The 26245-nt window shown below is 39.8% G+C and overlaps 2 protein-coding genes across 3 annotated transcripts in view; one reads left to right on the plus strand and one right to left on the minus strand.

Annotated features, from left to right (window-relative positions):
* LOC114289635 (uncharacterized) overlaps positions 1-14462 on the minus strand; it is a 42176-nt gene extending 27714 nt beyond the window's left edge. The window contains exons 1-2 of the mRNA XM_082905405.1: positions 14265-14462; positions 14004-14048 (exon numbers count right to left, since the gene is read on the minus strand). The gene's annotated coding sequence lies outside the window, so the exon portion shown is untranslated. The remainder of the gene's footprint in view (positions 1-14003; positions 14049-14264) is intronic.
* LOC145807588 (uncharacterized) lies at positions 9759-12698 on the plus strand. Of its 2 annotated transcripts, none has more exons than XM_082906062.1 (3): positions 9759-10493; positions 11465-11614; positions 12083-12698. In XM_082906062.1, the coding sequence occupies exons 1-3, from the start codon at positions 9855-9857 to the stop codon at positions 12146-12148; spliced, it is 855 nt and encodes a 284-aa protein (XP_082762188.1). In that variant the 5' UTR covers positions 9759-9854; the 3' UTR covers positions 12149-12698. The 2 variants fall into 2 exon arrangements, with proteins under 2 accessions (XP_082762188.1, XP_082762189.1); XM_082906063.1 differs by having other exon boundaries at positions 9760-10493; positions 12020-12087.
* Positions 14463-26245: the final 11783 nt, after the last annotated feature.

Here is a 26245-nt window from a genome sequence, read left to right on the forward strand (position 1 = left end):
CTTTCTGATCTTTCCCGGGTGCAGGGCTGGGAATAGGAGGAACTACTCTGGCATGACGGGGCCTATCCCGATTTTCTGACTGACTTGAGCTACCCTCAGGTGGAGTGGGGAATGCATCCTCCACAGTTTTTGCCACAACTGCGGATATCTGTTACTTGTTCATCCCCCCGGCTTTCAAAGCCTCGACTGCCCGCAGCAGTTGTTCAATAGGATCGGTATCTGCCTTCACTTTGTCTTTTCCTCTGGCCTCAACCTGATCGAGGGTTTGGGTTGATGCTGATATGTCATTACCATAGCTGGAGGCCATCTCCGGTTGGCTAAGTTCAATCACAATGCGCCCCAACAACGAGGGCTCCTAGGGTACAAAACTCCCGGCATACAGTGCGGCTGGAGGTGAAGCTGACATTCCGTAGGCGAGATCCGCCACAGACCTCTGGAGATCACCTATCATCCCCATTAGTTCAAATGTAGTAGGCTCGCGAGCCTGGTATAGCTGGGGGGCCCAAACCGGGTGCGCAATAGGCGACCTGGGTGGATGTGACACATCAATGTTGGTCTCACTTTGCAGAGTGGTCCCTTGATCTAATGCGGCCGTCATAACCATGACCTCTTCTGAATTCTGCGTCGTCATAAGTCCTGCCTCAGCAAGGGGGAGCACTAGCTATTCTGTATCAACTCTCTGAACTCTCTGAACTGAAAGGGAAAACAAGCAGCATCTCAGCCCAAACGGATCAAATACAGGTGTAACCGAACAACTGCACTCCACTACTGATCACTGTTTCCCAGAAATCACTGTCCCCGAAACTGAACCCTGATACCCGCAGATAACTGATTCTTAGTAACACTGATACTGGTGCCCTCGGGTCTAATACTCAATCTTGCAAACTGATATGTACGTTCCTGTAGAGATACACTCTAAAAGCACATAGCAAGTAAAGAGAACCAAAACACCCCTATGTTGGGTAAGGTTTCTCTGTCCTATTTTGTCAGGAGCTAGGGTTTCACTATGCACGCAGCAGTTTCGAATAACCTAGCATCGGGTAAGCAACCTGTCCTAGTTTGGAATGCTCACTACGGATCCGAATATGCACTAAGTCGAATGGTCGAAAAGGGTGCCCCGGTAAAATCGGGGTTTGTGTTCCCATGCTGTCAGAGCCCATAACCGGTCAGCCTTATGGTCATGCCTTGACAAGACAAGCCTTCGGCAAACCGTTCAGGAATGGCAGATGGAAAACACGGTGTCCTAGGCGCACCAATGCACATGCAATGCAAAAAGACACATAAATGAAGTCAAAACAGGATATCACAAGTTCGAGTCAAGCTCTCTAAATATCCCCAGCGGAGTCGCCAGAAACTGTAACAAGTCCGCGGGGGACCTCGCTACAGTTCGGACTCTCGAATTGTCACGGTTCTTAATCTGAACCAAAGAGTCCAAATCCGGCAAATCGTTTTGAGAAACAGATTTTTTGAAAAGAAGTGCCAAACATGGACTGCTTTGCCAGATACAGAGTTGCCACCTAAATATTTTTTAATGGGGAAATTTTAGGAAACCCTGACTCGGTGCCGAAGGCCATGTGTCCGTCATCACCAAAGTTGCCTTGGCTCGGGAGCTTGGGTACGATTGGGGAAGGTCAGCTATGAGCACCCCCTCTCGCCCGATCCGAAGATCGGCCTTTACAAACCGTGATATCCGTTTTTGAAAACGTTATATGTTCTTATTCCATTTATTAGCCTAGAATTACTATGTTATGCGCACAGCAAACAAGTATAGACTAGATTGCCTAATTTGGAAATAAGCATTGCATATCCGTTTGTTTTGAAAAATATTTTGGAATTTGCTACTCGCAAGTAGGCTAAGAATACAGATTTCAACCAGTTTTTCCAACTCAGACAATCCAACCTTCACCCACAGGCATTCAATCAGTAATATCACGTAAGCATTTAGCCGCATGGCAAGCATACTGTCATGGCAACACTCACACGCATGCGGTATGCTAAAGCATCAAAATACTTACATCGTACTCTGTGCCAAAACAATAAACTAGTTAGCAAACATGCGTGATCCTAGTTCATGTCAATTTTGACTAATGCAACACATACAGGATGCATTTAGGATGGGCTCGGCTAATCTAAGCATGGCATGTGAAATGCAGTTGATTGATGCATGTATTCAAATTGGAATTGAAGTACGAATGCAGTTAGCATGATGTACCGAGCCCGGTGCATGCGATACAAATGCATGGATGCACGCATGCATAGCATAAGGTATGCTAATTTAAACATGACCTATTACTAACCATCAAAGCAGGTAAATAAAAGGGAAGAAAGAAGTGGGGATTGGAAGACATGTACACACACGCACCCACACTTATTACAGATTTGCCCTCGCTCGGAGGGACCGAAAGAATATTACAAATAATTAACCTACAAGCTAATTAAATATTACAAACCATCTAATTAGCTAAGCAAATTAACTAATCTAGGGAAAACAGATAAATCGCCTCGGGAGGAGAGCTCGATGCAATGCATGCTCGGTCCTACTCGGAAGTGCACCGCCATGCCTAGGCTGCCTCTGTTTTCCTTGGTATACTCCTCTAGAGACTTCCAAAGTCTCAGGACTGCTTCCTTGGACATTGGGGGACACCACTGGCAGAATAGGATTGCCACCGGCAGTGGCATGTGGTCACCGGCCATTGGTGAAGCCATCGGCCGGATGAGGATTGCCGGTCGGCACTTGGCACTGCCGGTCGGCAGAGAGTTCCTGCAGAACCTGCAATTGACAGCAACAGAGGGCAAGGCAGAGCATGGCGATACAATTCAAGCAATGTATGCACCAATCATGTCCCTTATCATGGTAATGACTCAAAGGAACATGCTTCTTGGTTCTCGGACCACCAATCGTGCATTTCAATGCGTGATGGCCCAAGAGACCAAGCATGCACATTTGATGTCAAATGCAATGCAAACCAACAAACCAAAGTCCAATTCCTATCACTAGATCAAGGAGCAAGACATGTATGCTAAATGCAATACAACCTAGGCATGCGAGCTAAGGATGCAACATGGGAATGCGAGATGCACATGCAAGCATGCAAACAAACATGCAAGGTGAGCATGCAAGAAAACAAATAATGGACTTAAATATGATTTGGGCAGCTCTAATAAGGCCCAAAGCAGTGGCCAAAATGACCAAAATAAAGGACCAAATACACATACACACATGCACATGTTAAAGGGCCAACACTTAGGCACAAAAGGGGGAACTCTCAAGCACACTCAAGAGGGTATAAACATGGACAAATGACACGCACTAAGCTCTGAAAATCGTGCGAGAATATGGTGCCAAACCAAGCAAGCAAGATAGGCTAAACATGCAACAAATGGTCCAAGCATTCTAAGCAAACTAATGAAGTATCAAACTACACTTAGCAAGACCAAACATGGCATGAACTAAATGACTAAAAACAGAATTTTAGCACATAAAATAAAGCCCAAAAGACCACTTAGATGGCATCTAAATGGCTCAAATTCAAAGACATGCACAATGACCAAAACGTGGAACATGCAAGACAAGCTTTTAAAGCATTAAAGAGGTGTCCAAGGCAAGCATACAAGCATGTCAAAAGGACTGAAATTATGCTATAAATGATGCCAAATCATTAGAATAAAACAAGTAGTGCATGCTACATACTCACACACTTGAGGCTAACAAGCCAAAATGCAAAGGGGGCATATAAAGCATGTCATGGCCGACCCAAACAACTATGGACAGACCTCTAGCATGGCAAAATAAGCACACAAGCTTCACAAAACTAGACCCAAAACATGCTCGAACAACGGTTTACAACCTAAGGCATGTTAAGGCCTAAACATGGCATTACAAGGTAGGTATGCTAAGCATACATGGTGTACCAAAACTAATTAAAAACAGACGTATATTATGACATATTAAGCATAAAAAACAGCCAAGGCATGGTCAACATGAAGCTTAGCTAGGTGCTCCCTCAAGAGGCCAAAAATGGTCCATTTCAAGGACAACAAGGAGATGGGGTGGCCCTCTCCTTCTTGAGACTTCAAGGCACCATCCTTACCACTGAAATCCCTCAAGATTTCAGTGGTGAGGAGGCCCAAACACCAAAGTCTCGGAGCTCACTCAAAATAGCACAAAATGGGGCCTTTCAAGGCCTAAGAGGGGTCAAACACCTCCAAACCACAAAACACTCTAAACAAACTATTTAGAGGGCCTAAAAACAGAACTTTTTTGTATTATATACTAAGCACAAAAACAGTTCTAAGATAGGCAAAATAAGTATGCAAGAATGGGGAATAAAGGGACTAGTTTCTTACCCTTGAAGACCCCTTCAACAATGGAGGACCGGCAGCTTATTTTAGGTTGAAACCAGTTTCAAAACCTCAAAAACAACCCTCAAGAGGTCTCAGCTCCAAGGGATGGTGTAATGGTGGGTGCTTGTGAGCAAAAGTGAGACAAAACACACACACTAAGGCTAAAATGAGAGAGAGGTATAGAAATAGAATATATATCAAATCCTAAACCTAAAACCAGAGCTCTCACAATGTTTTTCTCTCTTAAGTGTCTAACCTAGAGCCAAGAGAGGAGGGCTCCTCTTATAGAGGAGCCAATCTTGCAAAGCTTACAAGGTAAGCTAACAAGGAGTGCATCCCTCCATACACGTGTATGGAGGGGAACAAAATGACATACAGTTGTCTTAAAATATCTGCAAAAGCAGATGAACAGTAGTCGGCTGCTCAAAATTGCCATTTTGACAAAATTGACTACCGACCGACAACAAATAGTGCCGACCGGCAATATACATTGCCGATGGCAACAAAATACCAGCCGGTGGCCTTTAGCCATGGCCGGTGATGTGTGGGGATGCCTTACAAGGAATTCCCTACCCTTCTAAGGAAAAACACAAGTGTTTGGTGCAAAACCAGACACCAAACAGTCGAGTCGAGAGATCGTGAGGCAAGGCGCGCGAGCCGAGACCTCCGGGAACTCAAGACGAACACAAACATGGATGATCACCGAGTGTTCAAACGGTGACGTCCAAGTCTTGAGGACGATCAAAAATGGGGTGTCTACAATGGATGATGGTATTTCATTGTTCATTAACAGCATATCACCCAACAACGTCAGTAGATCTGAAAACCCAGTGTGAGATAGGCTATTCGTAGTTTTGAAGCTATATAGTTTAACCAATGCAAATAACTTGGTAAACTTTGTACATCCCGGATACAATGGTTTTTTTGCATTTTCAAGTAATTTCTCAAACACTTCAGGATCAGTCGTGCAATGATCATATGCATCTTGAACCATTTCTATTGTTTCAGCTACATTATCTATGGGAGACGTGTCAAATTGTTATTGGGAAAAATCTTGTTCATTTTCGCATGGTGACGCCCCACTAGTGATTGCTTCTCCATGCCATATCCATGTGGTATAACTTTGGTCAATACCATTGAAAAAAAGATGATTTCTAATCTCTCGAATAGGTTGGCTTCTCAAGTTTCCACAGACTCTACAAGGACAACATATGGATTGAAGATCACTTGCATGGATCATAGCAAAATTAAGAAATTGTTCAACTCCATTCTCATAGTCTTTTGATCTTTTATCCTTGAATATCCAAGATTTGTCCATTTTAAATGTATTTTTGAATACCTATATCAACAAAGAAATTAGAATATAAAACAATAAACTAGAGGCTACACAGTTGATAACCTCAAAGGAATGTCATTGAGAAAGCACAATTTCCTTGATAGAACATTAAATGTCTTAGGCAAACTTGCCAAAAAAAAAAAAAAAAAAAAAAGAAGATAAAAAAAATATATATATTTACAAGATCTTATAACAAATAATTTATATGATCTATGAATAATTACAACGTCAAAAAAAGAAAAAAAATAATAATTCCATAAAGTCTAAACAATCTAGGCATTTATTATTCAATACTATCATTTATATTGAATGTTTCATATCCAAGAAGAGATGTGCAGGCTTTGCACACACCTAGGAAATGCCCCAGGGCTCAAAGTGGGCTGCCTAACTCAATTAGGTGGTTTGCCTCCAAAACAGCAACAACTTGCAGCAGTAACAAAAACCACTCTGCAGCAGCAGTAGTAAAATAGCTCTGCTGCAATAGTAACAACTACGCATAGCAACAGTAATAGCAGCAGCAACAGTAGCAAAAACATTAACAAACCAAAATAAATCCTTATTTGAAGTGCATTACTATCCATTTGTGTTTGAATTTAGTGTAATTTATCCTTATCTAAAGCTGAAATGTATTAGTAGATAGGAACATCTACATGGTATTTGGACTTTGTTTATAACTTTCTCCATAATGGTGAATGTACTTTAAGGGGACTATAATTTAAATGAATTTTTAGGAGTTACTTATATAATTTTGTGGTGTATTTAGAGGCTTGTACATGAATTATTAAAGTAACATATGTGAGACATGGTCTACGCTGCAACTGATATTGCTCTGTTCTGAGCTTGTGGCCTAGGTTGCAGCCACTGTGGCTTGGGCTATCCTACACCCTCTCTTTCATCACCCATTATGTGCGAAGGTCAGAATTTCAGAAAATGGTAATTTGGATTTCATTTATTATTTATTTTTTTAATCCTTGCAGGCATTACGTGTTAAGGTGATGAATAGAATTGAAAAGAAAGCAGCCTACTTGGAAGAATTGGAAGAACAAGTAATGTCATTTGTCATTTCTTCTCTACATCATAGTGAACATTATTCTAACCAAATTTTGTCAATATGCTTGCTGCATATAAAATTGTATTTATTGCAGCTATTCAAATAAACTTTGCTTTGTTAGAACTTAGAAGTGCAATTGATTCATGAAATATTTTTAGGACCAAAGGCGAAGAATTAATCATACAAAGGATCATGATTCAGTCACTTTTACCTGAAAGTGCATATGTTAATCATATCTCTAACTTGGCAAAACTCATCTTAGGGGCAGGTTATTGTCTTAAAAAGAATAATGGTCATCATATAACTTTTGCAAAGCCAGGAGGACATATATAAATTTTCTTCTTAGAATGCTTTTTTTAGAATATTTTAGAGTTGGTCAACAAAAAAACTGGCTCTTTGCAGGAGTTCATTTATTAGAAATGCATTCATATATAGATCTGATTCTGGTTCAGTTTTTTTTTTTTTTTTTTTTTTTTTTTTTTTTTTTTTTTTCTTCTTCTTCTAAAACTTTGATCTATTTAATTTCCAAATAAAGATTTGGAGATCAGGATATGTATGAAAATTCTTCATTCACTAAACAGGCTAGCTACATATGCATTGCACAAATATCTCTGACTTATTTTTCATTTGAACGATGACAAGATAAAAATACAAATACCATACCATACCATACCCCTAGCCATTCTAATTGCCTGACGCATCTTTCTTGAGTAATAATTGAGATTCATGTGAATGTTAAGGAGAAGAATCAGTGCATTTTTTTGACAAAAAAACAAGGGTTCGGTTTTGTAGGATTTTTGTTTTAGTTAACATGGCATATCTTTAGTGTTAGTTGTTGATCTATATTTCTTTCTCTTGTTTATATAAATATTATATGCTAATTTGTTTGTTTGTTTGTTCTTTCCAAAAAAGATTGCAGGTCTCCAAAATCTGATGTTGCGTAATCAACAACTGCTAAAGTCTAGAAATGCTCCATTTGGAGGGTTCTCTTTGCCATTTATAGTAGTTCGGATACATGTTGCTTTCATATTTTTAGCACATATATATAATATGTATACTTTTGTAGTTTTTCATTGCTTTTTCTAATCTAAATAATAGCAGTTTGGTTTTTGCAATTGTCTTATTCAGTTTCTAAGAGCACATGATGATTTATTGAACAATTAGAAGTATACTTATGTTATTTATTTGCTCTGTCATTAAGCTTGTAATATCATGTAAGTAATTCAGGCTCTTATCTAAGTAACTTTTTTCTGGCATAGGAGTAAATTTGTTAGAGGGAATCACATCCCAATGAAACAGATTTAAAAAAAAAAAAATTGCACAGACATGGTGCAACTTAGAGTTGCACCCACATAACTTTTGAGTTGCACCCAACCCACCACACAAAACCCTCCATGTTCTACAAATGTTTTTTTGGTCTCCTGCATTGTTATGGTTGCACCCCACCAACCACACAAGGAGTTGCACTCTCCATGTTTTACAAAAAAAATTTTGGTCTTCTACCTTGCTTTCTTATTCCCCCAATATATTATAGAACTTCACCAAAGGCTTAGGGATCAACCAGAGCACTCTATTCACCTTTTTTATCTTCATCTTCCAAGTAGCAAATCCTATTTTTAAAATTCTTTTAGCACTATTAATCTTAAGTAACATTGTAACAATCTGCATTCACCTAGTCTCACAGCAATCAACATTCCTCCTTCTCTTGAGACTTATAGGGGTTATGGGATTCATCACTCTATACTATCACTTCCTGTAATTTATTCATAATGGAATTGGTCTTGCTGTCTTTTCTTTTCAAGTCGTTGCTTTGTTACGCCTATTTTTTTTACTTTGTTGAACTCAACTAGATGGAACTCTTTCCATTTCTATGATTGGTTGAAGAACTTTGACAATTTGATTAATGGTTACTTGAACTCACTGGGCTTATTTTCAGAGTTTGAAATTATATTTGGATTGCAGAATTACTGTCAAGTAGACAGAACACTAGTTGTAGTGGTGGAATTGTGAGGCCTTAGGGGATTTTAAAACAACCATTAATGGCTTAATTTCTTAGAGATTACTAATTTGAAAGTAAGTTGCGTTCTTGATATTGTGATTAATTTTGTTCAATGGAAGAAAATGAATCAGGTTACGTGCTGGCCAATCATGGACATTCTCTTGAAGAAGATAGGGTTTGCTTTGGACTTCTACGATGATAAAGTTGAGGATTCAAGCATTCTATATCTTTTGTTGAAGTTAGGTGTATAGTTGTATTATATGTGCACACATTTACTTGGGATCTATGTTACATGGACTTCTCTAAAAGGCCTCATATTTGTTTAGAATCATTTGGTTTCAAAAGCCTCAGTCATCTTGAAGCATGTGATACATGCAATACGTCTAATATGATGCCTAACTTACAATTCAAATAAAACATAGATTATGTTGGCACCAATAAAGGATTAATTTTACAGAATAACACCTCTATTTATATCTTCAAGTACACCCATTCATAAGTCCATGGTAAGTTATGCCCAAAATAAACAAAAAAATGTAGGCCAATACCCAAACTTGAATCTAACACTACAAGAATTTACACATTTTGCGACCACTTTTGCCGACCAAAAAAATTTTAGTCGCAAAAAAATGACATTTGGCGACCAAATATTAATTAGTTGCGAATGATCATTATTTTTGGCGACCAAATATTATTGGTCGCAGAAGGTTATATTTTGGCAACCAAAAAATATGTTGGTCGCAGAAAGTGGTATACTTTTTCCGACCAATTACAAATTTGGTCGCGGAAGGTCACATATTTTTTGGCGACCAAAAATTTGGTCGCGAAAAACTTATTTTCAGCGACTAAAAAAAATTAGTCGCCAAATTAGTACTTTTAGCGACTAATATTTTAGTCGCCGTTGATTGAGATTTGGCGACCAAAAAAATTTGTCGGCGAAAGAACCTATTTTTGCGACTAATTTAATCTTTTGGTCGCCAAAAATTTGGGGGAAAATTTGAAAGATGAATGGGGGGAAATGAAATTTGAACCACCGTCCCACTCCTCATTAGTTGTATCCATGTACTACTGTTGCAACTTGCAAGTGTGGAACAATGAAAGGAACAAGACTTTCGAAGTAGCAGATGACTCCCCAAACCTCATTTTTTCTCTCATGTCGAAAACCCTTCTCTCCCGCATCAAAGCTCGTCACAACCCCAAACCCAGTTCTTCTCCTTCCTTCTCCTTCAAACCCCACATCAAGCGACTCGTCAACGAACTCTGTGACATCCTCAAAACCCACCACCACAATCAATGGCAAGACACCCTCGAAACCCGCCTCTCCGAAGAAGAAATCGTCCCATCTGACATTGCCCATTTGGTGCTCGACAGAAAAAAAATTAAAGCCTGATCTCCCTTGTCTCTATCTAAAAAAAGCCCTAATCTGTGTCTCTCTATGTTGGCCCGCCCCTCCCTCTTTCTGTATTCTCTCTCTCAATCGGTGCCCACTCTCTCTAGCTCACCGAAGTCCCTTACCACCATTGCTCACGTCCGTCGCACATCGCCATCGACATCGCCCTCTGTCTAATGGACTCCTCACTTCTGGGCCGTGGAAGCAGGGTTGGAGGGTGAGATACGAAGGGAACGAGTGGGATTCGGAGACCTTGAAGGTTTTTGTGGTCCCTCATTCGCATAATGACCCGGGTTGGAAGCTCACTGTTGAGGAGTATTATGATCGACAGTCGAGGCATATTCTTGATACCATCGTCGAGGCTCTTTCGAAGGTGATATGGGTTTAATTTTGGGGTTTGAAATGTTGTTCCTTGATCTGAATTCAGTTGGGTTCTGTTTGTAAACTGAGTTTAATTAGTTAGTACTAGTTGCTTGATCTTAATTTTGTTGGGTTTTACTGATTTCAAAGGTGATCTGGGTTTAATTTTGGGTTTGAAATGTTCTTTATTGATCTGAATTCAGTTGGGTTCTATTTGTGAACTGAGAGTTTAATTAGTTAGCAGTAGTTGCTTGATCTTAATTTTGTTAGGTTTTACTGATCTTGATTATTGATGAACAATGATTCTGCTTTCGATCTAGCTTAACTATAGTGCCGGTAAACTTACTGAGAAAAAAATTATACTTCATGCAAAACAATCTAATGGTCTTCATTACGGAATAAGATACTTCCACACAAATTCACATTTTTGGTTGAATTTTGACAAATTATATATTTCATCAATTATTGGACCAAGTGAATTGGATGTAAGTGATGAAAAAAAAGTCTGTAATATATAGTAGAGTAATTTCACAAATGATTTTTTAGATACTCAGGCATTTAGTTTATTGGATGAGAAAATATATGCAAACTTGTTGGCTTTGAAAACTACTAATGGAACTAAAAAGTGAGAGGCTCACTAGCAGCTTTCCGTTACCAAATGCTCTCTCTCTCAAGAATGTTCAATCTAGTAGTTTAACAAATGATTTTTTGGGGACTCAAACATTTAGTTTATTGGATGAGAAAATATGCATACTTGTTGGCTTTGAAAACTACTAATGAACCTAAGAAGTGAAACGCTCACTAACAGGTTTTCTCTCTCTCTCTCTCTCTCTCTCTCTCTCAATTATGGTGTGTGTCAATTGCCTTGAACTTAATTGGGGTTGGATTGCTAGTTTATTCATATTATCTTTGCCTAGTCTATGGCAAAAAGTTATTAATGTTGAATGCTATACTAATTAACATTCTTTGAACTTGGATTTGCAGGATCCTCGCTGCAAATTTATATGGGAGGAGATGTCTTATTTGGAGAGATGGTGGAAGGATGCCTCAGAAACTAAAAAAGAATCTTTCATCAATCTAGTGAAGAATGCACAGTTAGAAATTGTTGGAGGTGGGTGGGTGATGAATGATGAGGTAAAATCCGCAAACATGTGGATAGTTTGAACTTGCGTGTTTCACCTCTGGGCTTCCTTATAAATTCATTTAGGGTGTGGGTTTGAATGCAATTTCATGAAATGCAGTTCTATTGGCTATTGTTTTGTGCAAGCTAATTCATCACCATCTTCAAATCAATCAGAGAATGTGCATTGCCATGCTTGTGGGGCACTAAAAAATTGCCACTATTGTGCTATGTTCTTTCTCTGATGTACTAACTCCTAGTGCTCTGACTGCAATTTATGAAAACTTTATTCAATGTCTTTGTCTCTGACTGGAATTATACATCTGAAAATCATAATACTAAGATTGAATGAAGTTATTTACATAATCTTAGACTTATGCTAAGGGCTAAAGGAATTGATCTTTCATTTGTTCTCTCAGGATTGTTGGGCAATTGTATATTGAACAAGCTTGACTTACTAAATTTGAGACAACTTTTTGCAGGCTAATTCACATTATTTTGCTATCATTGAACAGGTATTGAACTCCCTCTTCATAGGTTTTGTATAGACATAAAATTTTTGGTATCTAAATTGAGTAGTTAATGCATTGAACAATCTACATATAGTTTTTTGATCTAAGGCCTTATGGTGCTTTTAACTGAAGTAGGCTATGTAGATTGCTTTGCATGAGGAGATTATTAATAGAAATTATTATGTTGGTCTGATTGTCCCCTATACAAGTATATGACGAGTATATGAATTGTAGATTGCTTTACATACCAAACACAAGCTTTTAAGTGGTATACGAGTATATGACGTTGAGATATATTTTTTTTATTTTTTTTTTAAACTTGTGCTTGGTATGTAGTCTCACCAAAGGTTTTTAATCCTTGTTACTAAGTACATCATCTTTCCTAACATTTTTGGGCACCCTCGTGCTTCTACCCTTCTGATGGAAAATTGAGCCTTCAAAGGAAATTATAGTTCAAAATGCAATTAATAACAATCCCTTGAATTGTAGACTGAAACAAAGGAGTAAAATAGTTCATTCACCCTTTCAAAGTGAACTGGGATTTATGTCCAATTTGAAATGATCCAGTCCCTTTTGAATTGGCCATTTTTTGTATTATAATGATAAAATAGTCCAATCATAATGATAACTATGTATTATTACAACTTATGAGCAAATCTTCTCAGGCTTTTTGTAGCAAATGAAGTAACTTTAAAAAGGGAAAAATAGCTCTTGTATTAGTAAGTCTGTTGTATTATTATCTGAATCTAAAGAAGATCCAATCCCAGCAAAATACTTTTTCTTCATGACTTAGAATAGTTGTATTGTGTCGAATGTTAATGATTCAGTTAATTTGAAGGATGCTTTAAAATTATAAGTTTATTATGGATTGAATGAATTATTAGGAATTACAGGTGTATTATTTTCCTATTTTGGCGACCAATTTATTAGTCGCGACAAATAAATTATTTTTTTTCGCAAAAAATGACAATTGCCGACCAAGAGGATTGGTCGCAAAAAATACATCTATTGCCGACCAAAACAGTTCTTGGTCGTGGAAACTCACTTTTGCCGACCAAAAGTTTTGGTCGCGAAAAGTAACAAATGGCGACCAAAACCTTTTTTGGTTGTGGAATGTCACAATTGACGACCAAACTTTTTGGTCGCGGAATGTCACGATTGGCGACCAAAATTTTTTGGTCGCGGAATGTCACGGTTGGCGACCAAACTTTTTGGTCGCGGAATGTCACAATTGGCGACCAAACTTTTTGGTCGTTGAATGTGATAATTGGCGACCAAACTTTTTGGTCGGGAAAATATCACTTTTCGCGACCAAAGTGTTTTGGCGACAAAATAAATTAGTCGCGGTAATTAAATATTTAGCGACCAAAAATTCAGTCGCGAAATCCAACTTTTGCCGACCAACCACAATTTTGGTCGCGAATTACTTTTGCCGACCCTCAATTGGCGACCAAAGTAGCGACCAAAAAAATTGGTCGCGGATAACTTTTGCCGACCAAATATTGACTTTTGGCGACCAATTTTTTTGTTGCCAAAAGTGTTAATTCTTGTAGTGTAAGGCTAAGTTTGGCATATTCAAAAAAAGTCAAAAAGTTAAAAACTCACTATCCTATTTAAGTCACATCACTTCAAACACAACCCATATTTCATTAAAAGTCAAAAAGTGCACTTATTTAGAACATTTAAAAAAATAAATTAATCAACAAGATGTATAGATAACTAACTACTAACTACAGCTTGCCCAGTTGGCCAAAACACTAGCACCAAAGTAGGAGGTCAAGGGTTTAATTCTAGGCAAGATTTCCTCTTCCCCCAGGCTATGGCCTCCGATGTACCCAAAAGAAAAGAAGAAAAAAAGAATAATGAATAAATATTTTTTTGATAGACATACCTTCGCAGATCCTTTATCTTTCCCTGATTCCGGTACTGCCTCACCCTGTTTATGGCAGACAGATAGTCACTATTAAGCTAAAACATGTTTGACATTAAAAGCACATTATCTTAAACGTGCATTTGCTTTTATCAAAATAATAAGAAAGACCATCCATTTATTCAATTACATGACTAAAGTAAAAAATTCCAAACCTATAGATGCCATATCAGAATATGAGCAAATATATCACAAAAGGGGCATAAAAAACAGAGAACTCACCAAAAATTTCAAGAGGTTTTTGATTTCAAAAGAAAAATTTGAGTAAGTAACTTCAATGGTGGTTTGGAGCTGTGATGAAGAAAATGAATTAGGGCTCCGTTTCAGAAATTGAAGCCAAGGAGAAGAGACCTATGCTGTTTGTGAAAATCAATCTTGTTGGGAATGGAAAGAGTCGTGCTCTCTCAATCGTGGGTAGAATAGGCGCGAATGGGAATAGTATTTTATATAAAAATCAAATTGAAATATTTTATACCATAACACTTATTTAGGGAGTGTGATAAAATATATATATATAATCACACTTATTTAAAAAGTGTGATCAAAAATAAATATTATCTTTAAGTATTATTAGTAGCGTATATATAATCACACTTTAATTAGAAGGTGTGATTAATATATATATATATATATAAAATCACACTTAATTAAAAAGTGACATAAAGAATACATATTATCGCACTTAATCAAATCAAGAGTGATTAAAATATCAATCTAATTTTTTTTATCACACTTCCAATAAAAGTGAGATATTTTCATTTGTCAAAGTGTGATCTTTAACTATTTTTGTAGTAGTGACATTTGGTAGAAATTTCAGTAAAATTTTAACATCTCTAACATTAGTGTTTAATCTCATTTGGATAATCATCTTTCAAAACTCCTTTTAAATTTTTTTCTCTCTCCTCTCTCTTTCTCTCTCTTTTTTTTTTTATTTTTATTTTTATTTTATATTTTATATTATATATTTCAAAACCGTTTTCAGACAAAATGTTTTCTTAAAACATGTTGGTGTGAATCCTTGTATTTTGTGTTGCTGAATGTACAAAATAAGTAAGCTTAGACATGTGCAGAACTTAGAATGAGCAGAAATTGTTGTTGTTGCTGTTTTTTTTTTTTTTGTTCCTAGCAGTCAAAGCCACATTTTTCTCAGTTTACGTATAGATATAGTTTTGCATATATATGGAGTCAGTAGCATGTTATCTTCTCTATTTATTGTGCCAGATTCAGGCCACCAACGATATCCAGTGGGTCAGGATCATATCATCATCTTCTATCCGATTCAAAAATAAATGTGTGTGTGTGTGTTTTTTTTCTTTTTTAATAATCCAATCGAAAAATGAATGTAGTGACATGCTTGTGTGATCCAACAGTTTCAGAACCTGTGAACTACAAACATTTGTGTGTCCAAACGAGCAGATTATTTTCTTTTCAAAATTTAGTAAGTTTCAAAATATGTTAAAACTCAATTTATTTAGTTTTCGATCATATTTTAAACAATGGAGATTTAGTCGAGCAAGGAAGCTTGTTGAACTTGAGGAGTTTAATTTTTTTATGTAGTCTTTGATCGCATATAAGTTTGAAAATTATTTACAAACAAAAAATTTGTACAAGAAACACATTTACGTTGTGTTTGGTTTTGGGATTTAAGAAAAGTTTTGGAAACGAAAGGAAAAAAAGTAAGTAAAATGTGAATAAAATATATTTATATATCACATAGTTTCACATACATTTTCTCTTTACTTTTCTAAATCTCTTCCCAAATCTTCCAACCAAATATAATGTCAGAATGATGTGTTAATGATATTTTTAAAATTATGAAAATAATGATGGATACTTTAATTGAAAATGAAAAGGCCATAAAAAGTTATATGATTCTGTATATGTATTATTACTCTATAAGTTTATTAAGCCAAATTCAAAAAATTAACAAATTTTAAAATGTATTTAAATTTAATTTATTTACATAGCAACTATTTTCGAACAAACTAAACCCAAATCACTCTTAAATAGCTTGATTCATTTTATAATGATTCATGTTAGGTGGTCATAGGGTTTACGTGGATGTTTGGACACTAGAAATAGGAAAATATTTATGCATTCTATTTTGATTGATAATTTGCTAGATTTTTCGTACCAAAATTGTCCTGATTTCATAATGGTTACATAGACTAGTACAACACCCCCCCCCCCCCCCCCCCAAACCAAAAATGACAAACTAAAACTTGAAGTTGATCTTTAAGTTCCAACAACATGAATATTAAAAAAGTTACAAATATATTGAAATGAATTGATTTACTTAGTCAAGGAGACAAAAATTAAGATCATGAGGCCGAAAATCTTGAATTTGGGAGCAAGTAGGGCTACCAAGTTACTAGCGGCATGCAATTTAGAAAATCAAAACATAGAAAACGAACAATTTAAATATTCTGAAAATGATGGGTATAATATAAATTTATATTTGATATCTAATAATGATTTGGTTCACACATTTTATTAAAAAAATATTTTTGTTTTGGTATACAAAAAAATTCAGTCAGCTGCGTTTGCTAAAAAATTTACAAGAAAATGATGGCTTTGAGAGAGGACAAGTTTAATGGAGAAATGATCTATAAATAAAATATTTATACATAATATAAGTTACATTGATAAATTTGTATTTTTAAATGATAAGTTTCAAGGTCGCCACGTTATTTTGGTTAAAAAAACTTTCTTTTAAAAAAAAAAAATTAAAAAAATTGTTTGTTAAAAATTTAGCACTACTTATTCTTAATATATGGTTTTGTATTAGTTTTAGCATATGATCTTTTAGTATATACTAATTGTGGGATATATTTTTTAAGTATCAAAACGTGGTTAAGGTGACGTCGACGTGTCAGCCGAGGTGCCATGTGTTCTGGACATGACGCCGAGGTTATCTCGGCGAGGCCGAGGTTACCTTCGAAGATATCGAAATCCGAGATAAGCGGATAAGGCACAAGAACCCTAGAAGGGGGGAAGACTACAATTGGGAAAGGATAAGACTCTTAGGGAGTTTATCCTAATTCTACTAGGAGTCCAAGATTGATAATAATCCTAAGTCCATTAGAGCTAGGCTCCTGTTGGGACAAGGATTGAGTTAGCTATAAAAGAGAGACACCTCCGTAGGTTTAAGGTATGCAATTTATATTCTGAATAGTGAGTTTGCACTATTGATTATCTGTGAGAGATATACTGACTTGATCATCGGAGTGCCCCCGGGTGGACGAACCACCGCCGGAATCTTCTCTTTCTGTTTCAGGTTAGCCAGGTGTCATCTATTCTGCCAGTGTTCTCCAGCTGAATACTGAGTTGGGCAGTGTGATCGGAAAATCACTCACACAATTTGGCGCCGTCTGTGGGAAAGAAAGTAGAATAGATGGTCAGTAACGGGCAGAAGGAAAAGATTGGGGACGACACTCCTGTTGAGAGTGTGAGACCTATTGACCTTGATATCACCGGAGACGAATGCAACGCAGAAACTCGTGACCAGAATCACGGAGTGACAGACGTCGGCCAGACTGGCGACGCACCAAAGAAACCAGATCGAAGTGGATACTACAACGAGGACGACCTCCAGGTTTGGAAAGATAGGTGCCTACGGAGGGACGAAGAGGTAAAAGAGATGGCAAACAAACTGGCAGACCTACAGTCGGTCGTCAATTTCATGATGCAAAATAAGGTCATGCAGCCACCGTTCCCGTTGCACGACACGTCGATTCCAGCGGCCAATACCCAGAAGGGAGGGCAGAAAACAATCCTCGTAGCCCCTCAACACAACGGGAGTGAGAGATACTCTCACTGACCTTCTAGGGAGGTCGGACGAAGATAATCAAGAAGAGAAGAATCACGGAGGACGCATCGCACAAAGGAGGCAGACCCCAAAGGACATCGGCATGTTCAGGGGCAAGCACTGTGCTTCGACACAACTCATGGAGAAGGGTCGAAAAGGGCTCACCACGAGGCCGAGAGTAGTATACCGAAAAGACTGAAGTCAAAAGATAGCCGAGCTCCTGGGCGGAGCAAAGAAGACTTAAGAGATTACCTCAAGAGGAAGTAACAGAATGCCGAAGCCAAGGTAACCTCCGCAGATAAGCCGAGGACACCATTCTCGGTGGAATTAGACAGATTTGAGGCACCGAAGCAATTCAGCATGCCGAGGTTTCAAATATATGATGGTAAGTCAGACCCCAACTTCTACGTTGGACTATATTTGAATTCAATGGCATTGTATAGTGGGAACGAGCCGTTGCTCTGCAAAGTGTTCCCCTCATCCTTCAGGGAGATTGCATCAGATTGGTTCCACAAATTACCGAAAGGAAGTGTGAAGACTTGGGAAGCCCTGGCCGAGATGTTTGTGGCCAAGTTCGTGATAAACAAGCTACAGCCATTAAGGGTGGACGCATTGATGGCTCTGAAGATCAGCAAGGTTGAAGGCCTTAGGGCCTATGCAAAAAGATACTATGAGGAGTTCAATCGAATACCCGAATGTAATCAAGAGGTGGCAATCGTATCTTTCAAGAACGGCTTGAAAGACAACTGTCAACTATGAAAGTCTTTGCCAAAGACATTGCCAAAAAGTATGGAAAAGCTCATGGCAAGAATCGAGAAGTATGCCAGAGCTGAAGAAGACACGTCGGGGGCTAAGGATATAAAACAAGAGAAGGAAACGGCTTGCCGAAGTGAGATCGAGGTAACAATGGATCGAGCAAACAAGAAGCAGAACTGAGGGCCACACAGGCAGTAACGATTGTGTTCCGAATCCCAATTTACAAAGTCCTGGATCAAATTCGGAACCAGCCCTATTTCAGAACGCTAGAGAGGACTCCAGGAGAGTTCATGGGAAGAAATATTGGCAGGCATTGTGCCTACCACAATGAAGATGGGCATACAACTCAGGGTTGTAGAGCCCTGAAAACACATTTGGAAGGCTTGGTGAGACAAGGACATCTGAGAGACCTTGTCGATGAGACCAGGACAAGGGAAGAATGGGCAAGGTTGCCTCAGGCACCAATAGCCCCACCTCCCCCAGCACAGCAGCTGCAAGCAGGAGGACCTCGGGTAATCAACGTAATCCACTCGAAGGTCAACGAAAATGAAATCCGATGAGAGACCCAGAAAGTAAAACACCTACAACATGTCTACCAGGTCGGGGAGAAAAGACATCGGGCAGAAGAGTACCAGGGACCAATGATAACCTTTACCGAAGCCGACCTAGAGATGGTCCAGCATCCGCATAATGATGCCTTGGTAGTATCCCTCCAGGTTGGGGAGTGCCAAATGAAATGCATCTTGATTGACCAAGGCAGCTTTTGTGACATCATGTACGTCCGATGTTACAAGGAGCTCGGCCTTCACCCAGATGATATGGAACAATCCAATGGCCCAATGGTTGGGTTCAATGGAACGCCGACATGGCCACTGGGAACAGTAAGGTTGGAGGTGCAGGCTGGCACTAGGAAGATCAAGACAGAATTCACCATCATCGACACACCCTCCCCTTACAACATCATCTTGGGAAGGCTATGGCTGCATACGATGGGGGCAGTTCCCTCAACATTGCACCAACTATTGCGATTCCCAACAGAGCATGGGATAGAGGAAGTTAGAGGAGATCAACTACAGACGAAGAATTGCTCCATGGCAGCAATGAAATCTACCTGCAGCATACGAGAGCCAGAAAAGGTAGAAATTGAAGATGAGGACGTAGAAGTCCTAGAAGACGTCGACAAGGAGCCAGCCGAAAAAAGCGAAGAGGCACTGAAGAAAATCCTCGTCCAGGATGGGGATGAAGAGCGCTTCTTTCTTCTCGGCTCGGGCTTAGCCAAAGAAGAGGAAAAAGAGTTGGAAGCTTTTCTGAGAGCAAATATTGAGGTGTTTGCTTGGACACCTTACGAAATGCCTGGCATTGACCCCGAGGTCACTTGTCACAAACTGAATGTTGACAGGTCAGCCAAACCTGTAATTCAGCGAGCCAGAAGACCGACATTGATGCACGTCGAAGCAGTCAAGAAAGAAGTAGACAGACTTCTGGAAGCCAGGGCCATTAGAGAAGTTCACTACCCGACATGGCTATCCAATACAGTGGTGGTAAAGAAAAAGAACGGTAAATGGAGGGTCTGCGTAGACTTTACCAGCCTCAACAAAGCCTGTCCCAAAGACAGTTTTCCTCTACCCAAGATTGACCAGCTAGTAGATGCCATTTCAGGGCATGGAAAAATGAGCTTCCTAGATGCCTACAGGGGGTACCACCAGATAGCCATGTACCCCCCAGACGAAGAGAAGACCGCGTTCATCACCCCAAAAGGCCTGTACTGTTACAGAGTAATGCCTTTCGGGTTAAAAAATGCAGGAGTAACTTACCAAAGGTTGGTAACCAAAATGTTCAAACACCTGATTGGCCGAACAGCTGAAGTCTACATCGACAACATGGTCGTTAAGACCAAGAAGCCTGAGGGTCATCTCGTCGATCTAAAAGCAGTCTTTGAAATTCTTAAAACATATCGGCTCCGACTCAATGCATCGAAGTGTGCATTTGGAGTTGGATCTGGTAAGTTTTTAGGATACCTGGTGACTAGAAGGACCATTGAGGCCAGCCCAGATCAGATCAAGGCCATCCTAGAGTTGAAGAGCCCGACGTCGGCAAAACAGGTGCAGATGCTAACGGGAAGGGCCGCAACCCTGAACAGGTTCATAAGCAGAAGCTCAGACAAGTGCAAACCTTTCTTCAACTTAGTGAAGAAAGCCACAGACTTCCTGTGGACAGAAGAATGCGAAGCTGCTTTGGGCGACCTGAAGAAGTACTTAACCACAGCTCCAGTTCTTTCAAATCCAGAACCTGGGGAGGAGTTGTTCCTGTACTTAGCCGTTTCAGAACATGCGATAAGTGCAGTACTAATCCGAGAAGAAAAAGGAGAGCAAAGGGCTATTTACTATGTAAGCAAAACCCTGGCCGACGCAGAAACAAGGTATCTACCCTTAGAGAAATTGGCACTAGCTTTAGTAATGGCTTCAAAGAAGTTGAACCATTACTTCCAGGCCCATAAAATTGTGGTGCTAACAGAGCACCCCTTGAAGTCCTTACTACAACAAGGAGACCTGACAGGAAGAATAGCCAGGTGGGCAGTCACCCTAGGCCAGTATGACCTGGAGTACAGGCCAAGGACAGCAATCAAAGGCCAGGTTTTGGCCGACTTCGTGGCCGAGTTCACGCTAGATTCCATTATACATTGGGCTCCGTTGAGCCAAGATGAACAATGTCCAGACAAACAAGGAAAAACCCAGGCAAAGGCGAAAGAACAAAAGAAAGAGGAAAAACTCAGACCCTGCAGCATTTACATCGGCGACTCCTTTCGACTGTTCGTTGATGGGAGTTCAAACTGACAGGGAGTAGGGGCAGGAGTAGTATTGATATCCCTAGATGGGCAGGTACTAGAACAATCAATTCATTTGGGGTTCAAGGCCTCAAACAATGAAGCAGAGTATGAAGCACTCATTGCAGGACTGAAGCTGGCAGCAGCAGTGCAAATAGATGAGGTAATAGTTTTTTGTGATTCACAACTAATAGTTAACCAGACAACAGGCGAGTTTGTAGCCCGAGATGAACGCATGTCGGCATACGCAAAGGAGGTCATCAGGCTGTCAGCCTTGTTTCAGAAATGCTGACTACTTCAGGTAAGCCGAGATGATAATAGCCACGCCGATGCGTTGGCCAACCTAGCTAGTGCAGTACAACCTGGAAAAGCAAGGACAATAATGATTGACTACCTGTCGAGGCCCGAGCATTGAACTAGTAACCATAGAGCGTGAAGCGATGTGTGTAGACATGGGACCAAGCTGGATGGATGCAATTATTGCATTCTTAAAAGAAGGAAAACTGCCAGATAACCGCAAGGAGGCACACAAGATCAGATTGAAGTCGGCAAGATTCAGTCTGACAGCAAAAGGACATCTCTACAGAAGGTCCTTCACTAGACCCCTTTTAAGGTGCGTACACCCTTTACAAGTCGAAAATTTTTTATATGAAATACATGAAGGAATCTGTGGAAGCCACGCTGGGGGCAGATCATTCCCTCATAGGGCCATCACCCAAGGATATTGGTGGCCTTACATGCAGAAAGATGCAGAAGCCTATGTAAAGAAGTGTGAACAATGCCAAAGGTTTGCACCTCTGATACACCAGCCAGCAATAGACCTGAACCCTGTATCCAGTCCTTGGTCATTTGCCCAGTGGGGCATGGATCTCGTCGGGCAACTGCCCCAAGCAACTGGACAAAGGAAGTACTTGCTGGTAGCAATAGATTACTTCACTAAATGGATAGAAGCTGAACCTCTTGCCAAGATCCAAGATGTGGACGTGAAGAACTTCATTTGGAAAAACATTATCACCAGGTTTGGGATTCCAAGAGCAATTGTTACAGACAATGGAACTCAATTTGACAGTAAGCTAATCAAGAACTTTTGTACAAAGTTCAAGATCAAGAACTACTTTTCAACCCCAAGCTTTCCACAAAGCAATGGACAAGCAGAAGTATCCAACAAAGTAATTCTGGATGGGATAAAGAAGAGGCTGCAGGCAGCGAAAGGAAAGTGGGTAGACAAATTACCCAATGTACTCTAGGCATATCGGACTACGCCGAGAAGATCAATAGGGGAATCCCCCTTTGCCATGGCTTATGGCACAGAAACAGTCATTCCGCTGGAGGTCAGTATCCCTGGGATCAGAACCCAGGGGGTAGAGAATGGGACTAATAATGTATTCCTAGCCCGAGATCTAGATCTTCTAGAAGAACGAAGGGAGAAAGCTACAATTCAACTCGCAGCATACCAGCAACAGCTTGTTAGAACTTATAACAAGAAGGTTAACCCAAGGGAATTTCAGATTGGTGACCTCGTCTTAAGAAAAGTCATCAGCAACAAGAAGGATCCCAGAGAGGGCAAGCTTGGCCCAAATTGGGAAGAACCCTACAGAATCATCTCGATGCTGGGCAATGGGGCATATCGGCTTGAAGATAATGAGGGCAAAGAGTTGCCAAGGCCTTGGAACACTTGAAATTTGAAATTTTTCTATCATTAGAATCCCTTTGTTCTTTTTTCATTTGCCGATGTAGATAAATAAAGACTCAGCTTGGTTTTCTTTCCAAGATACTTGACATTGTCTATAGAATACATGCATAATGAGAACTCAAGTGAAACTCAGGTTCACATTAGGGGGCAGAGAGAAGAAGAGAAGAAGAAGAATATATTTAACACTTGTTGAAATTTGTGGACAATTTACAAGTTGAAGTTAAACCGAGATCATTGTTTAACACTTGTTGAAATTTGTGGACAATTTACAAGTTAAAGTTAAACCGAAATCATTGTTTAACACTTGTTGAAATTTGTGGACAATTTACAAGTTGAAGTTAAGCTGAGATTATGTTTAACACTTGTTGAAACTTGAGAAAAGTTTACAAGTTGAAGTTAAACTGAGATCATAGATTAAACACTTGTTGAAAATTATATATTTGCAAGGTGAAACCAAGATTACGCCGAGAAAGGTAGTTAGGTACTTGCCGAGATAAATCATCAGTTTGTACAACCGAGGTGTATCACTCCGAGAAGGTTGCACAAGGATTGAAGTGTATATTGAAGACATGCACAAATTTCTAAGTATAGAATTATACAAGAGCAGTAAAGAGAAGACAAAGATACAAAGCACTCAGAGAAGAAAAGTTGTATTAATATTTAGAAAAGGCACGTTGGCCAAAAGCTTACAAGTGTTCCCAAAAGAAGAAAAACAAAAGTACAAAAGACAGAAGAAAAAGACATCAAAATTAAGACTCCTCAGCATCGGCAGTAAGCTGGGTTGGGATCTCGGAAGACTGTTGAGAAGCCACCTCGGCCGCTTTCTCCGCCACAAGCTCAGCATCAATCTCTTGCAAGGTTTCATCAATGCTCTTGTTGGCGAGGGGGACGTCGGCTGAAACCCTCTCAGGAGCAGCATCATTGAGAACCTCCTCATCCTCCTCATCTTGAGTCAAGTCCAGGACTTGCTCATTTTGAGGATGAGACTTGGCCCCAGCAGCATCTTTGGACTTCCTCACTAAAACTTCCTCCTCAGCCTCATCTTCAGAATCAGATTCATCATCAGATTGGGCAAGAGTTGGAGTTGGAGGGAATGGAAGAGGAATGATGTCGGCGTTTCTCAAAGGCGAATCCTCAGGGACATTAAGCTTTTTTAGAAAGGACATCCAACCAAGAGTGAAACCCTTGTTATATGCCTCCTTCACTTGCTTTTCGTAGGCCTCTGTGACATCGGTCATGCCCTGGGCATATGCCTTCTCATCGGCATCCTTGATTTCGGCTTCTTTCGTGGCCAAGGCCTCTTGAAACTCTTTTTGGGCCTGATCCATCTTTTCCTCGGCCTCTCTTTTTTGGGCCTCAGAAACCTTCCTGATGGCCTCGACAGATTCAGTCTTCTCTTCGGCATCGGTTTGGGCTTTGATTGCAGCCTCGGCTTGGTCCTTCAACTTCTTCATCTTTGATTGTAAACTCTTGTTAGCTTTTTGAAGAGTAGAGAACTCCCTCTTCATCTCGGCCAACTTCTCCCGATTTTCAAAAGATTGAATAGAGAAAGAATGGGCATGCTGGATAGCCTGAAAAAAACACAAAACAAAAGTTATTAGAAAATTTCTAAGTATGAGAAAGAAGGAAAAAAGTGCCAGATGAAAGACACTTACTTGAACAGATCGCTGGAGCATCAAAGCATAATTTTCGTACTCACTCAACTCGGCGTTCCAGTCGAGATCGCTGGGAAGAAGTAAAGCAGTACTGAAGGCTACGCCGACGTTTATGTCCTTGGCACTATCATTGGCCATGACTGGCTTATCTTCCAAGGTAATTTCGAGGGCCCAGGGGGCAGCAGGCTTCTTAGATCTCGAGGTCATTACAGAAGATGACCTCGGCCATTTGGGTTTAGTAGAATCAGATGGAAGTGTTTCGGCGGACCTCTTCGCAGGGACGGAGGCAGTTTTCTCACTCGAAGCTAGTTTGGAAATTGGCAAGGTATCCTCAGAATCGATCTGAGGCACCTTTGCCTTGGGCTGAGCCTTTTTGATTCGTTTTGGCTTTAGGGGAGACAGAGTTTGTGTTGGCTGAGCGTCAACATCAGTTGGAATGTTAGCCAGGAGATCTTTGGCAACTGGTTTTGGGCGGCCCATCTCGGTAGAAGAATCTGTTTGGCGTCGACGGTGGCGTTGGGATGTGAATTAAGTATGGAGTCGAGGTTGACGGTATCTCAGCTGGATTAGAGGTTGACCCTTGGTCTGTCCCAGATGTGGACGCGGTCTGTGGAGTTGTGGCAGATAGTAGAGAAAGACTTTTCTTCTTCCTCTTAGGGACGTCGGGCAGAGCTGACTTGTATTGGAATAAAATTGAGAAGCAGAGGCGTCGTTCGTTTATGGATTGGCAGGTCCAAGAGTTTCTTCAAATCCTTGCTAGGAATGAAGGATTGGCGAGAGTTTTTTGGTGGCTTAGGAACAGCTGCAAGAAAAACAGACATTAAGAAATAGATAAACTATGAAAGACTTTAAAAAACAAATAGGTATGAATGTAGGGCTCTTACCATTGCCCTCTACAAAGACTGATCGAAGGAGAGGGAAGAGATGGAGGTCTTCATATGGAGCGAACTACCAGTTCCCCGAAGTAATGAAATAATCGTCCCCAGCTCCCTTGTTGGAGTCAGGGAGGTCGGTAACGATTTTGTATTCAGTGGACCTAAGCTTGAGCTAGTAAACGTAGCCAATGTTTTTTTAAGGCCACACATAGTGTAGCAATATTAGATGTCGGCTAACGTGATCCTAGCATTTTCTTGTTTGGCTAAGGCTATGATACCATTAATGGTTCGATAGGAATTGATGGAAAGTTGCATTGGGTTCAACTTGTAATAATGAAGTATTTCACGGAAAAGGATGTTGAGTGGGAGCCGAAGTCCACACTCAATGAAAACTACCATAGGGAAAGGCATGGAGTCGTTAGTAGACATGATGGAGTCATCATCCCCAGCCAACCTCAGATGGACGTCGGCTGGGATTTCAAACTCTTACCTAAAGAATTCTAGTTTGGATGGGGTGTTTACCCTATGTTTCCACATACCCATGATGTCGGCTTAAATGGAGATATTGGATTTCAGGAAGAAGTATTTTTGA

Source organism: Camellia sinensis, chromosome 14 (genome assembly GCF_055761805.1).
Source record: "Camellia sinensis isolate YWXY chromosome 14, ASM5576180v1, whole genome shotgun sequence".
Lineage (NCBI taxonomy): Eukaryota > Viridiplantae > Streptophyta > Magnoliopsida > Ericales > Theaceae > Camellia > Camellia sinensis.